The sequence below is a fragment of the Periplaneta americana genome, chromosome 4, assembly GCF_040183065.1.
Source record: "Periplaneta americana isolate PAMFEO1 chromosome 4, P.americana_PAMFEO1_priV1, whole genome shotgun sequence".
NCBI classification, from domain to species: Eukaryota; Metazoa; Arthropoda; class Insecta; order Blattodea; family Blattidae; genus Periplaneta; species Periplaneta americana.
This window is the reverse complement of record NC_091120.1, coordinates 178,605,938-178,620,508: the sequence shown is the minus strand read 5'-3', so window position 1 is coordinate 178,620,508 and position 14,571 is coordinate 178,605,938. Positions and strand designations below refer to the sequence as shown.

Sequence of the window (14,571 nt, the reverse complement as noted above, 5' to 3'; positions counted from 1 at the left end):
TCCCCCTGCCCTGTTTCACTCACTCACACGTAAGTGGCGGTGCACGCTGTTCCGAGAAAGAACATGTTGGTGTCCTGATGCTTTAGTTTGAAATCGAGAGACGCGGACTTCGGCAGGCTACAGATTCTAGTTCGCGGGAAACGAAAAACCTAGAAAGCTTGCTTATTTACTTTTTTTGGCTTTGCTCCGTATCTGGCTGGAGATTGCTAAGGAGAAAGAATTTTGTTCCGTTTGGCTTTTGATCAGCCGCCTCGCGCGGCAGCCGGTCGTCTGAGGGTTTTACATGAATGCAATGCACGTCGGCTATACACCAAGAAACATTGGCTCGTTGGTTGGTGGATGTTGATTGTCTCTGAATAGCCTCACCGTAGTTACCCGAATAGCAATAGTTAGATAGAAAATTCTAAATTTGTATTGTTGTTCATGTCATTGCTGGAAATTGTTTCCCTCCTCTGCATTGAAGACCTTGCCTGGGGGAATTCGGTAATATTGGGGTAATTACGGTGACTGATTTGTAGCATAACAACATTTGAATTTGAAAGCTTGGTTTGTGACTTGTGGTTTAACAGACTAAAAGCGAAGAATTTGTGTGCCAGGAATCTAACAAGCCAGGGTTTCTCTGTGTGTGTGCCTCATTTTCTGCATTTCATTAACAATTTTTCTTCTTTATTTTAATGGGAATGAAAAAGAAAAATTAAATGACATGTTATTTTAAGGTTTAATTTTTGTGGGCTTTTTTGCGGGTAGCTGGTTGCCTCCTCTCAAATAGTCGGTCCAAAACTGGCCTCTTAAGCTCAAAAGCAAGGTCTACTCCTTTCCATTTCCTTACCCACAATCCCCTATACTCGAGTAAGTATTGTCCTGAAAGCATGAGTTTCATTGCGCTGTTGAAGAAACAGAAATGCAGTATCAGCTGTGCAACTAAATTTTCTGGCAGCTTTCTTATTTTTGCAGAAGTAGGTACGAAACAAAAGAAGTGAGATGAAATAACTATTTGTAATTTCTTTTTATACATTCGTCATGATTTTTTTTTATTACAGCCTATAGTACAATAAAATTTTTGTAAGTTTGTGCATACGGAAATAGGGATGCTACATACTGCACATTTATGTGTACATAATTAAAATTTGAATGTTCCTGCTGATTGATCGAATACCTACATACCTCCACAGTACTTCAATATGGTTGTGTTTTATAACATTTTATTCATAAATAAATATTAGTGCATTAAAGGGGATTTGTCTAATAAAATGTATGTAGGCTTAACGTATTTTAATGATATTTTGCATTTGAATTCTGCACTATTAATTTAGCATGCCTTTATTTATGCTTGTTGTAATTAATTCATTTCTGTTATAAAAATATATACGGTAGTTGATTTTCATAATTTTGTTGACTAAATTTAAAGCTACTTACATAAATGTGATTTACACCAGTAAAGATTTTCAAACTAGTAAAATTAATAATAACGTATGCATAAAATAAAAATTATTTTAAATTCCTAGATCTCTCGTACTGAGATATAAAATTAATTATATTCATATTATCGGTAAATAGGCTACTTAATATAAAAGATCAGTATTAAAATGGAACAACCGGTAGGATTAAGATAAATTTTTATATGGTTAAATAGTTTTTTATGTTTGGCAATACACAGATTGAAGTATATGATCTCGAATTTAAAATTTTAATTTGCAGCAAAAGTAGGACAAAGAAGTGAAAATCAAGAACCAATTTAACTAGCTCTAAAGATAGCATTAATTATTTTCTTTGCACTGAAAGACGAAAAGGAAATTGTTCCATAATTATTCTCCTTTCAGAGCGTAATTATTAAATTATTTGTCAAAAGATTAGTTGAAATACTATGTTAATATTTTATCAAGTAACTTGAATTCAAATTATGAAAAGTAAGAAAAAATTTAAGTTAATTTCAAGTCAAGAAAACTGACGTTTTTCAAGTTACAAATGAAGTCTGAAATAATTTCTACTCATTAATTTCTACTCATTGCTTGACTTGACATATAGTAATTGAAACGACTTGATCAGTGTGAAGTGAACTGCACTTGAATTTGTCAAAAGACACGAATTTGGTCAATCAACTGTTTTCAAACGGGAAACATATTCTATTTTGAGGTTTACAATTAGGGTTGCCAACTCTAGAGGACGGAAATTCAGGACACATTAAAAAAATTAAAAAGCACAAACTTATAATGAATTTCAATGTAAATACATTTGTATTTTGATGCTCAATTAAACAATTAGAATTACCTTCGTGTTATTATTTGGTTGTAGCGGTGTAGCCCTATATTAAAGAACATGCCATAAGTCTGTACACATTGAAAAGCACAGGGGTTGATATACATGTTCACTACATTAACATTGTTTAAAAGAATACTTGTTGTTTCCTTTGCTTTTGTTTAATAGTTCTTTGTTTGTTGAAACATAATCAAAAAATTCTCTACATGATATATTAAAGTTTATCTTTGTTAAGAGTTCTGATTTTACAAGTTCTGGCCTCATCCGGTTTCTCTCGTCAGTCCAGAGATTCTTCATTTTTTAAAAAAACTCGCTCCACATGAGCATTACTAATTGGAAGAGCAGTTATGTTTTCAGCAATTTTCTTTAAGTGTGGCACACTACGTGTCTTCAAAACAGTATTCCAGCATTCTTGAGGAGTTGGTAGATCTTTCAGTACTAGCATCATCTCTTTCAATAGGCAATACTCTTGGTACAATGCATCACCACTTTCAAAGTCCAGTTCTGTATTAACGTGCAATATATTCACAATTTCAGTAAGGACACTGAATGTGAAAGTATCATTAAGGCTTAGAAAAGTGATTTTCTTAAGAAGTGAAGAATAGTAATCAAAGCATTTTTGCAGTCATTGGCCCTCTGATACACATTCAGTGCTTCTTTTGTAAAGAGATGCACATCAGAATCACTCAAGTTATTCAAATGCTGATTTACTACCAAGCCGTTCCGAACAATGTCTGGTCTCTAATAATGAAATATCAGTAAGAAATTTCAGAATATAATATGGCAATGAACAAAATTCCAGACATTAAGCATCCTGAAAAGAACTTAATTTCTTTCCTGCATAGAGTACTGATTTCCTGACAATCCGGAAAAATTCCGAACAGTTGGCAACCCTATTTATAGTAACAATTAAAATCAGTAATAAGGTCAAGTAAGCAAGTAAAGAGATTGGGTTGGAAGTAAATCCTGAAAAGATTAAGTATATGATTAAGTCTCATGACCAGAATATAGTACGAAATGGAAATATAAAAATTGGAAATTTATCTTTTGAAGAGGTGGAGAAGTTCTAATATCTGGGAGCAACAGTAACAAATATAAATGATACTCGGGAGGAAATTAAACACAGAATAAATATGGGAAATGCCTGTTATTATTCGGCTGAGAAGCTTTTGTCATCTAGTCTGCTGTAAAAAAATCTGAAAGTTAGAATTTATAAAAAGTTACATTACCGGTTGTTCTGTATGGCTGTGAAACTTGGACTCTCACTTTGAGAGAGGAACAGAGATTGAGGGTTTTGAGAATAAGATTCTTAGGAAAATATTTGGGGCTAAGAGGGATGAAGTTACAGGAGAATGGAGAAAGTTACACAACGCAGAGCTGCAAGCTTTGTATCCTTCACCTGACATAATTAGGAACATTAAATCCAGACGTTTTAGATGGGCAGGGCATGTAGCACTTATGGGCGAATCCAGAAATGCATATAGAATGTTAGTTGGGAGGCCAGAGGGGAAAAGACCTTTGGGGAGGCCGAGACATAGATGGGAAGATAATATTAAAATGGATTTGAGGGAGGTGGGATATGATGGTAGGGACTGGATTAATTTTGCTCAGGATAGGGACCAATGGCGGGCTTATGTGAGGGCGGCAGTGAACCTCCGGGTTGCTTAAAAGTCAGTAAGTAAGTAAATAAGTAATAAGGTCAATAATGAAACAATATTTATATTCCTGAAGAGGTTATAACGTTCTGTGGAACATAGAAAGTGGTTTGTAACGGGATAAGAGTGCTCAGAGTATGGCAATGAGAAATCACTATTTATTTCCATAGTTTACATAACCTTTATCGACGCCATTTTCTTATAACTTGATACAAAATAATATGGCTTCACAATTTATGAATCATAATGTGTTACTTGATAAATGTGAAACTGACCTACAAAACAATGGTAAAAGCATGATGTATTGTAATCATGAGAAAGACCTTGCATATAATATTAATTAATATTTCTCTGTAAGGTAGTAAAATTAAACAATTGGCTGAATAATTCTGGATTCTGAACTGGTACAGTAATTAATGTACTGGTACTGGTATGTTAAAATTATTCCTTTAACCTATGGAACATATTAAAATATATTGATTCTTGATTACACTCTTTGAACTTCTGTATATCACTAAAGAATTAATAATTTATTTAAATAAAAACTACTTCACTGTGTAAATATTAAATTTTGTTGGTATCGGTATTTTACCTTAGTGTCGAGGTGGTGTGCATCATCCCAGCAAAATGATAATAGGAAACCAAAAGATATTGTGGAATCTCTCTAGAATTCAGAAGATGATGCACACTACATCGAAACTAGTCACTTAAGGTAAAATTCCAACATAGTTTAATTTATTAACACAGTAACTTAATAGTTTTTTTAGTTAGTTAAAAAAATTACAAGACAAAGCATTAAAGCACTATTCTACTAAATTTAACTAAATTTACTTAAAATGTAAAACTTACTGTGCATAATGCAAATATAAGGAAGATGCAAGATGGCGATACTGCGTAACACATACAGAATGTGTCTGATGCTCTCAGGTGAAATCCTTCCATCCCTTCTTGTCCCTAACCACTTACATATTCAACTACTTGCTACAAGATTTGAATTTCAGTAAGTGTTTTCTTGTCTCTCTGTTTTTTCTCGTTTCCCTCAACCATCATCCATCACGGTGCCTTCTTCTTCATCATCCACGGTTCGCGTCTTCTCTTCTTGTGTGTGTAGGCCATTTTCGCGAGTTGTATTCCCGAGATTATTGATCTGATCGGGACTAGGCCCAAGTATGGAGGGACCCTCAAGAACGAGCGCGGCAGAAGGTGAGATTTGACCCCACACAACAAACAAACACCTCTAGCTGTTATGTACACACCACCAACCACATGTTTTATCTCTTGGTTGGGAGTCATCGGCGAGTGCCAGAGGCAAGGAAGAGTACAGTCATGTCTCATCTTGTACAGTGTGTTGACTCTACCCCTCACCTCTCCCGTGTGTTTCCTCTTCTTTGTAAGGGATCCATGTCCTTTACAAATTCTGTATGCTTTCTTTAAAAGATATTATAAGAATGAGGTTTACACGTTTGTTAGTATAGAGCACAGACTCTCATTGAGATGTACGACAGAATATTATAAAACATTATAGATTAAAGAGATTAAATCTTTACCTATTCCAAAGAAATTAACAATAGATAACATTTTTCCCAAAGCAGTCGCTTTGTTGTGCATAATTTAGACCTCATGTTGGGTGGAATAGAACTGTTCGTGATGTAAATGAGTTCTGTTCGAATAATTTGATTATCATAATTCTGAGTTGTTGTTACTGCTGCTGTCTTATGAACGGCTGCAGATTAACTATAGAAAAGCTGTTGTAAAAATTATGGTATTGTTGTACGTGAACTCTGAACTCTTATACTGAAAATAAAATGTTTGAAAATTCACTAAACCAACATGCCGATAACAATGAAAAGGAAAATTATAGCTAATTCAACTATACAACAGTATACATTGAATAAATAAAATTATTTAACTAAATGTTGTTTTTTAATAACGTGACAGATTGAGTGGAAATTATATCTCTAATTGAATTCTTCCAAACGGCCATATTTTCGAACGTCTCGAGCATTTTTCTCATCGAGATGCAATGATTTTCTATTTCTGTTATGTACGTTATGTTAACAGGACTTTTCAGAAGAAACAGCGCATCTCCGAACTAAGTATAATTTAATTCACTTAATGAAAAAGTTTAATAAATATTGAGATAATTATGTAAGTTTCCCGCCACTTATGAAAATCAATATTTTAACATCGAATACTGAAATGTAGGTGGTTACCAATTTTTCTGGTAATTCAAAGAAAACAAATACTTTTGTCGATCTTTTAAAATATTACAATCTTGAAGGGAATGTATGAATCCCTAATGGTGACATATGCCGTCCTTATAATTCTGTATGTCGTTTTTATACAATAGTGCCATATTGTATTACATAATATTCAGTTCACTTAATGTTAGTCGCCAATATTTATATTTATTTGATACTACAGGACAGTGATATGGTTAATTGTATTCCAAAATTGATTATGTTATTCAAGTACAAGGCTATTGGTGTTTGTCCAGGGGTAATTGTTATTTAAAATTGGGAGTGACTTCAGAATTCAGCCTCAATAAATCAACCCGTGTTAGTGACCATGTTGTACTGTGCCGAGCCAAAATATATAAAACACTAACCCATGATGCATTGAGCAATGAAAAGGCATACCGTAACAATTAAAAAAAATGGAGCCGATTGAAACTGTAAAAGCAAAATATCAGTATTACATTGTATTTTGGTCCAGGGAAAGTATCCTTCTTTTACAAAATTACTCATAAGAAATACGAGTATTTTCGTTAAAAAAAGTCATATTTTAATTTCATAAGTTGGCACCCATAACCAGTGGCGGCTCGTGACTTTTTAAACGTATGCGCTAATACAATAATAATAATAATAATAATAATAATAATAATAATAATAATAATAATAATAATAATAATAATAATAATAATAATAATAATAATAATAGCACTCATCCTAATAACCAAAATTAAAGTCCATTCTCCTTCCTGTTGGCGAACTTTTCTGTCACCTTAGTATTGAAAAATGTTATGTTTTATTTAATGGCGCTCGCAACTGCCGAGGTTATATCAGCGTCGCAGGGTGCCGGAATTTTGTCACGTACGAGTTCTTTTACATGCCAGTAAATCTACTGACATGAGCCTGTCGCATTTAAGTTCACTTAAATGCCATCGACCTGGATATATGTCTAATTTTATGAACTAGAAGAATTGAAAACGATGGATAAAAATCATATTTCTAATAGAAAAATAAATGTTTCATATTTAAATACATTTTTGATAAATGAAGTTTTAGGTACTAAATACATAAGTTGGCTATTCTGTTCTGGCTACTCTTTGGTGAGCACAGAAGGGACAGCAGTTTGAAGAGGTTTTCAGTGCTTGCGGGGAAGTGAAAAGGGTAACTGAAGCACGCGCATTTCTCCATGTCGACATCTTTCCTGTGCTCAGCACATCTCGCACTACAGTGGAGGGTGAATGATGAAACGTGTCAAGGCGGACGATTCAAATGCTTTAACAATATGGAATGGAAACATATGGTAACTATTTAAATTAAAGAAATATTTTTTAGGTTTTTAAAAGAAAACATATTTTTCTCTCTTACTTTTATTATGTGCTGCAGCACATAAGTACCGGCCGCCCCTGCCCATAACATTCTTCGGTATTTTAGACGTAAAGAATGAAGTGTTCGTTTTCTCGAAGAAACATAGGCTAACATTGCAATGTAAGAAATAACAAAAAGGGTGGGGAGCTTGAAGAGGACATAGGCCTACAGTATACAACAATATATACCTATTACATTTCTAATAAGAGCGGCATATGTCACCATCACGAATTCAACATTCTTATCAATCTTCATGTTATTGTGGGAAATCATAACAGTGTTTCATTTTGATTTAGTTTGTTTTGCTAGTTATAAATAATAAACATACGCCTCAAATATCGACTATATTCCATGTAAATGTTCATTTAGGGTTGATTTTTATGTATTCAATTTGTTATTCGTGGTTGAGATTATGTACCAGTAAGTTTAAGAAGAACTATTTACTCATTATGCATACTGTGGACTGAAATATTAAGCAACTACCGGTATTACATAAACATATTGTTCACAGTGTTGCATTATTAAAAATAAGAATGAAATCTAGTTATCATACTGGTACTTTAATACATAGGTACTTTATTTTCAAATTAATTTTAGGTAAGAGATAAAAATATACAAATAAATCAATAATTGGCAAAACAAAAATTCAGTTATTAAACCTTTGAATGGAAATTACTTTATTGAATGCCAAGATATATTTCTTTTCCCAATACCACCAGATTGTCTTTAAACATTACTAGCCTTCTCTCCTGGCAATGGTTTATGTGTAACCCACTTCTGAGGTTCGGGCACCTGAAAGGCGGAGTTATGTTGCCCCAATGATATGGTGGGGATAATCATGATTATATAGCACCAGGAGAGGTCTTAAATCTAGACCTAACCTAAATTTCAGACAATGCACGAACACAGCAACATTTCTCTTTAAGGAAAAGTATGCCTTCACCAGGAATCGAACCTGGGGCTACAAACTGTGGCCAGGAACTCTGATCACTAGACCATGAGGCTGGTCATGCTAATGATATTGGTATGCAAATATTATGAAATTTCTTATTGGTGCTACAGCTCAGAAAATAAAATATATCATCTCTAGAGCTCAGTAAGAAATACAACACTAATTTTAGATGGAAGTAGAGAGAACTTGAGTTCTATTCCACCATAAAATGACCTATTAATATATATTTAAAATACAGTTTCAAATATTTATACAAACTGTAACTCTTATCATTTCCATCCTACAAGGATCATTTCATAAATAATGCACAGGTTGACAGAACTGTGAAGTTGATGGCGCAACACCAGTGAAAATTACCGGTACGTCAGTTGCAGTTTGAAGGATTGGAGAAGAAGCACGTGTGTTCGTTTCGTCCATAACATACTCTGTGTTTAGGTAACGAGAGCTAGAAATGGAGCCTACACGTGTCTCGGGTACTGTGATGATTGAAGATCAAAGATAGTATCTTTATGTCCAAAACCTCACAGAAATCCACAGCAGAGCGGAGTTTGTGGTGAGCTTACAGTAGACAGTAGTAGAGTTTCTCTTTGTGCTACTCGTTTTCGTGTCAGTTTAGACGATAATGCAAACCAGAAAGGACGAAAACATCAACACGTGAACAAAGTGTGAACTTGTGGCATCTGCTCTTCAAAAAGATCTTAGAGTGTCGTGTGAGGAATGAGAATTTCACCAAATTCAGTATTCCGTATTTTGACAAATAATTTGAAGAGAAACATTTCTGCGCATTGGGTCCCTCACTGCTTGACTGCTGAACAGAAGCAGAAATGCCTGGGCATTGCAAACTTGCTGACAGGACCATCACGAAAACGAGTAGCCCAATGAGAAACTGTATTACGGTCCACTGTAAGTTCACCACAAACTCCACTCAAAGTACTGTGGAAGTTTGACTTTCTGTGGGAGGTTTTGCCACATAAATATTCGATCTTTGGTCTTCAGATGTCACAGTACCCGAGACACATGTAGGCTCCATTTCTAGCTCTCGTTACCTAAACACAGAGTATGCTATGGACGAAACAAGTAAACGTGCTTCTTCCTTAATCCTTCAAATGCAACTGATGTAATTTTCATTGGTGTTGCATCATCCACTTCACAGTTCTGCCAACCTGTGCATTCTTTATGAAATGATCCGCATATACTAAAACTTTGGTTAATTTCTTTACTGGTAAGTTTCTGACTTGGACGTATAATGAATTTGACCAATATTAACTTAATATTCTTACTGTAGATTTATTAATTAGCCTGAACATAAATTTAATAAATACTGTAATCTTGCTTAAAATATCATTAAACTTGAACTGTAAGAAAAACAGAAAAGAAAAGAAACGTTGACTGTAGGTACCTATGCCATTACCTTGAATTTTATAGGCAGTTCCCACTTGCTCACAAATGATATTTGTGTGTATATTTAACAGAAACCAAATAATGTTGTTGAAGAAAGAAAATAGTTTTTCTCAAAATATATCAGTTGTAGTAGGGTAGTTAAATTGTTACCTACTGTTCTTCATAAAAATAATTTAAAAATTTGTATTAAGTAATTTAATCATCGTGTTGAGTTGATTGGAATTTGAGTTCTGAATTAAACATTCTAATAAAATGCAGTAGGTTCATTTATGGCACAATTTCGTACTATGAAAATTAATTCGTTTTAAAGTTTGATGACGAATTTGTACAGTATCATACCTCAGACTTCATGACTGAGTTACATTCATTTTGTAATATGGTGCATGTGCCTTAATTTGGAGGTAAAATCAAAGGAGAGGAAAACTAAGAAGCAGAAGAACTGATATTAATTTCCTGATCTCTTAATTTTTTTATTGCACTAGACTATTTGTCGTATATACAGTGTGGTGATTTGGAATATGCACCATAGGGATTTCAATGCTAAAATTTATATTTTATTATATTAGCTTCCCTAATAATTATAGAAGAAAATGTCATTAAAGTTTTTATAGAGAAAAAAATTCTGCTTCCAAATTAAAAACAATTTTTGGCTGGGAATAAAAAATCTAAAAAATAATACAAAATACTCCCGTCACAGAAACTGCACTAATTTTTAATGCATGCTAATCATAGTTGGCCATGGATTCGTAAAAACAATTGAATGCAAATATATTGTTGGTTATGGTTCATTTGTTAATCTGAGAAAATGTATTCCATGAAAGAAAAAGTTCAAATTATTAAATGGTATTATACTACAGGGACATCATTTTATATTTATTAACATTTTTAATATTAACCTGGCTATACCTTTAGAGAACCGGAAACACAGTTTTCTACCCCTTTCCACGACTGTAGTTCGATGATACTGGCGTAAAACACAAACAAATGACTCTACTAGGTATAGGAGGGAAGAAAAGTAGTTCATCCGTTTACGTAAACTAGGAAATATCGCGATTTTTGAGTTCGATAATTTTTATTAGGTTTTTGTTTAATCAAAATACAGTACTGTATTAAGAATAAGTGTTTTTACTCACGAACTGAGTTATCCATGTGAACGTATTCATTATGCAGTGCATATTACAGTCTACTGTCTACAGCACATTAGCATACAATATAGAGAAAGAAATTAAATTGAAAAATAATCATAATATGAATATTTAAACACATTTTTGAAAATGGTGGCCGTGAATTTCGATACAGGCTTCAGTTCTTTTGTGCATATTATCGCACTATAGACTATTGCATCTAATTCCAATTGCCAGTTTCGTCCTTCGTACTAGTAACTCATGTTGAAATAATTCTGTACCTACCCTATAAAAGAGTACCTTACGTACTGTAAATTCAATCTTCACCTCTGTCCGACCTGCACAGATAAAATTACTCAGACATGCTATCTACTGTCCGTCCAAGTGGTTATGCCGCAGGATCGTAGAAAGGGGGGAAATCACGTTACAGTTAATTACTTAACGAGACCCTTTTATTTAAGTTATTTTAAACAGTTGTATAATATTACGTAGGCCTAAACGTCCTAAATTCCTAACAGAAATTAATGTTTTCAGAAAAGAGCTAAGACAGCCCAGCTTTTACAGAGGGGCGTGCAGAAACAGGTGGGGGAAATCGGGATGCGACGTAGGTAAACGGACAGTACTTGTGCGAAAATATGATTCAATATTGAAAGCTCTTTTGTCACTGGAAAACGCGAACATATTTTTGGAACGTACTATACTCACTAACTCAGTGCTGTTTACTATATGCGACCTTGATTCTGCGTGGAGGACAGTTGAAACTTCATTAGTTAAGGGGTGTGAGTGAAGTACATTCAAAAACTCAGGTACAATAAAAATTGAAGTAAAAATAAAATGATGTCTCTGTAGAAACAGTGCACGTAGAGTATGTGAAATGTTCAGTGAGAAATATCTATTAAGACTGGCAACATCACATTGATGTCACATCCATTTGTTTCCCCTTTAAATTTTATCATAACTGGTTGGACCCTAAACTATTTTATTTTAAACACAAGATAATTATAATTACTTCTTTACAAGAAACTTCAATATGTTCTTCTATAATTTTTTTTCTTTTTTTTTTTTTAAATCCAATGCCACCAGGTTGTCTTTTCGACATTTCTGGTCTTCTCTCCTGGCCGTGGCTTAGTTGTAACCCACTTCTGAGGTTGGGGCACCTGGAAGGCGGAGTTACATTATCCCGATGATGTGATAGGATGATTATAATAATAATAATAATTTATTTAATCTGACAGGATTAAGCCCATAAGGCCTTCTCTTCCATCCTACCAGATAGCACATATAAATACAAAAAATAAATACAAACACTGATGAAAATGATACAACTTAAGTTAAAGCCCTATAGAGGGTCAACAGAGTCAAAAGTACATTATAGTGCTCTCATCGAGCTAATACAACGAAAAGAAAGAAAACAGAGATAGCAATGATGTTATTGATAACTGACAATAATAATAATAATAATAATAATAATAATAATAATAATAATGGTAGTAGTAGTAGCAATAGTAACAATAATAATAATAATAATAATAATAATAATAATAATAATAATAATAATAATAATAATAGTAATAATAAATACATTACATATTAATTTTCAATTTTACAACAGCATAGTTACAATATTTACTATATGTCATGGGTTAAGGTGAAGTTGCGCAACCTGACATGTGTTCAACAAACAATTCCACGAACTAGAATGTGATTTTTTAATTTAAATTTGAATTTTGATATTGTCCGACAGTCTCTGACGTGGTCAGGGAGAGAATTCCAGAGGCGTGGAATAGATTATGATTATGTGGTGCCAGGAGAGGTCTTAAATCTAAACTTAACCTAAATTCCACACCATGGACGAACACAGAAAAAATTCCTGTGCTCTAACCGGGAATCGAACCCGGGACCTCATGAACTATAGCCAGAAGCTCTGACCACTAGACCATGAGGATGGTCTTCTATAATAATTAGGGGAGTTGATATAACAAAATGTTAATTTTAGCATTGAAATCCCTATGGTGCGTGTTCCAAGTCACCACCCGGTATAAACATTTAACGATTGTTTAAATTGTTTTAGATTTGTGAATGTTATTTATATGTTGGAGGTGCATGTGAAATTTATAGTAGCTCAAAGAAGACAACTTATTACTTATTACACTTTTAAAAGATTGTTTGTTCCTAACCTATACAGATTTGTATCACGATTTTTTCCTTGCACCTTCCTCTCTATGTAGTACCATTTTGTAAACATCATATCATTTTCACTTAGCAGCTACTGAAGCAGCAAAGAACATAAAATAAACAATATTCGTAATTTTGCGATACAAAAAAAAATGTTGTCAGGAATATAACATGAACCTACTGTACTCCCTCTTAGATAAAAATGATAGTTTTAGCAAAAAGGGCGTAAAAAAGGGTTACTTTCTCGGAAGAGTGTCAAGTGGGACTGCTCGTCAGCTTTCACAAAGATCCACTGATATGTTTCCATGTTAGTCAACCACATAACTATACTGTTACTACCACTACTGCTGCTATTACAAAAATACTGCTGATTAAAAATTAAATAAAACAAATGCAAACAACATAGCACCTGCCGCAGGAGTGAGCAAGCTGTAGCTAGTTTAGCTGTGGATGACTCTGGTAGCTTCCTGAATGATGTTAGATACTAGTATTTTGATACTCTGTTTTGTTCGCATCTCTCACAGCAGCACCAATAGCATTACAGTGTAGCCCACTTACAACGAATTATTCATTTAATGATTTAGAATTGTAATTTATTAGCATTAATTAAATAAAACTGCGAATTGTAACGACACTCTTTCTTTAAAACCTGGAGGTTTTGTGTTAAAATAACGATTAATATACCGGTAATAGTTTTATTTTATTTTATTTTTTTTTTCCGTTGTTGGTAACTCTATAGCATTTATTCGATGCTTTATGGTTGTGCTAACAGATTAAGTTACTTGTCAACAATGTGACGCTGAAACGTGTATTCAGATTACTGCCCAACGACAGTCCTGATGTATTTTTTATATTATGATGATTGGTTAATTAATATTAATCCGGCACACTCACAATCACACTCACATTCATGCAAAAGTAATAGTTTTATATTTACAACTTTTAACCAAATAAGATCCTGTGAAATTACCAATTGAGGACGTAGCTGCAATAAGGGCCCATACTCCAAAATACTGTTCTGAGATATATAGAGTTGAAATTTTTAAAAACAGTGGAGGCCATATAAAATATAGTCAGCCTGAATGCAAGAACTAGGTAACTTGATTTTTCATAGTTTGTGATATCGCCTATTTACTTATTTATTGCACTAAGAAACATGTCTTGTTTTCTTTTACCTATTTGTTATATTGGAAAATAGATGTTGCTGATATCGTTCGATCAGTTACCTAGATCCTGGATTACATTTTGTGCGATTTTTGCTATGCTATAAAAGAGGTAACTAAAAAACGCAAATTTCGAGTTACCTAGTTCTTGCATTCAGGCGACGATATATTAATATAAACAGGTTTATCAGCATTACTGTTCAAACAGTTCTCAACGAAACTTTGTGGGTATAACAAAGAAACTACGGA

At 33.6% G+C, this 14,571-nt stretch overlaps 1 protein-coding gene across 6 annotated transcripts in view; it reads left to right on the top strand.

Annotated features, from left to right (window-relative positions):
- Window positions 1–14,571, top strand: part of slo (calcium-activated potassium channel slo) — a 427,716-nt gene that overhangs the window by 126,684 nt on the left and 286,461 nt on the right. For 4 of the 6 annotated variants that reach the window (XM_069824442.1, XM_069824447.1, XM_069824444.1 and 1 more), the window contains one exon: window positions 5,023–5,114. The exons of 1 other annotated variant lie outside the window; for it this stretch is intronic. In XM_069824442.1, coding sequence (XP_069680543.1) covers window positions 5,023–5,114 — 92 coding nt within the window. Of the gene's footprint in view, window positions 1–5,022; window positions 5,115–7,305; window positions 7,443–14,571 lie in introns of those variants that run through there. One more of the 6 variants, XM_069824443.1, reaches the window with a different exon arrangement.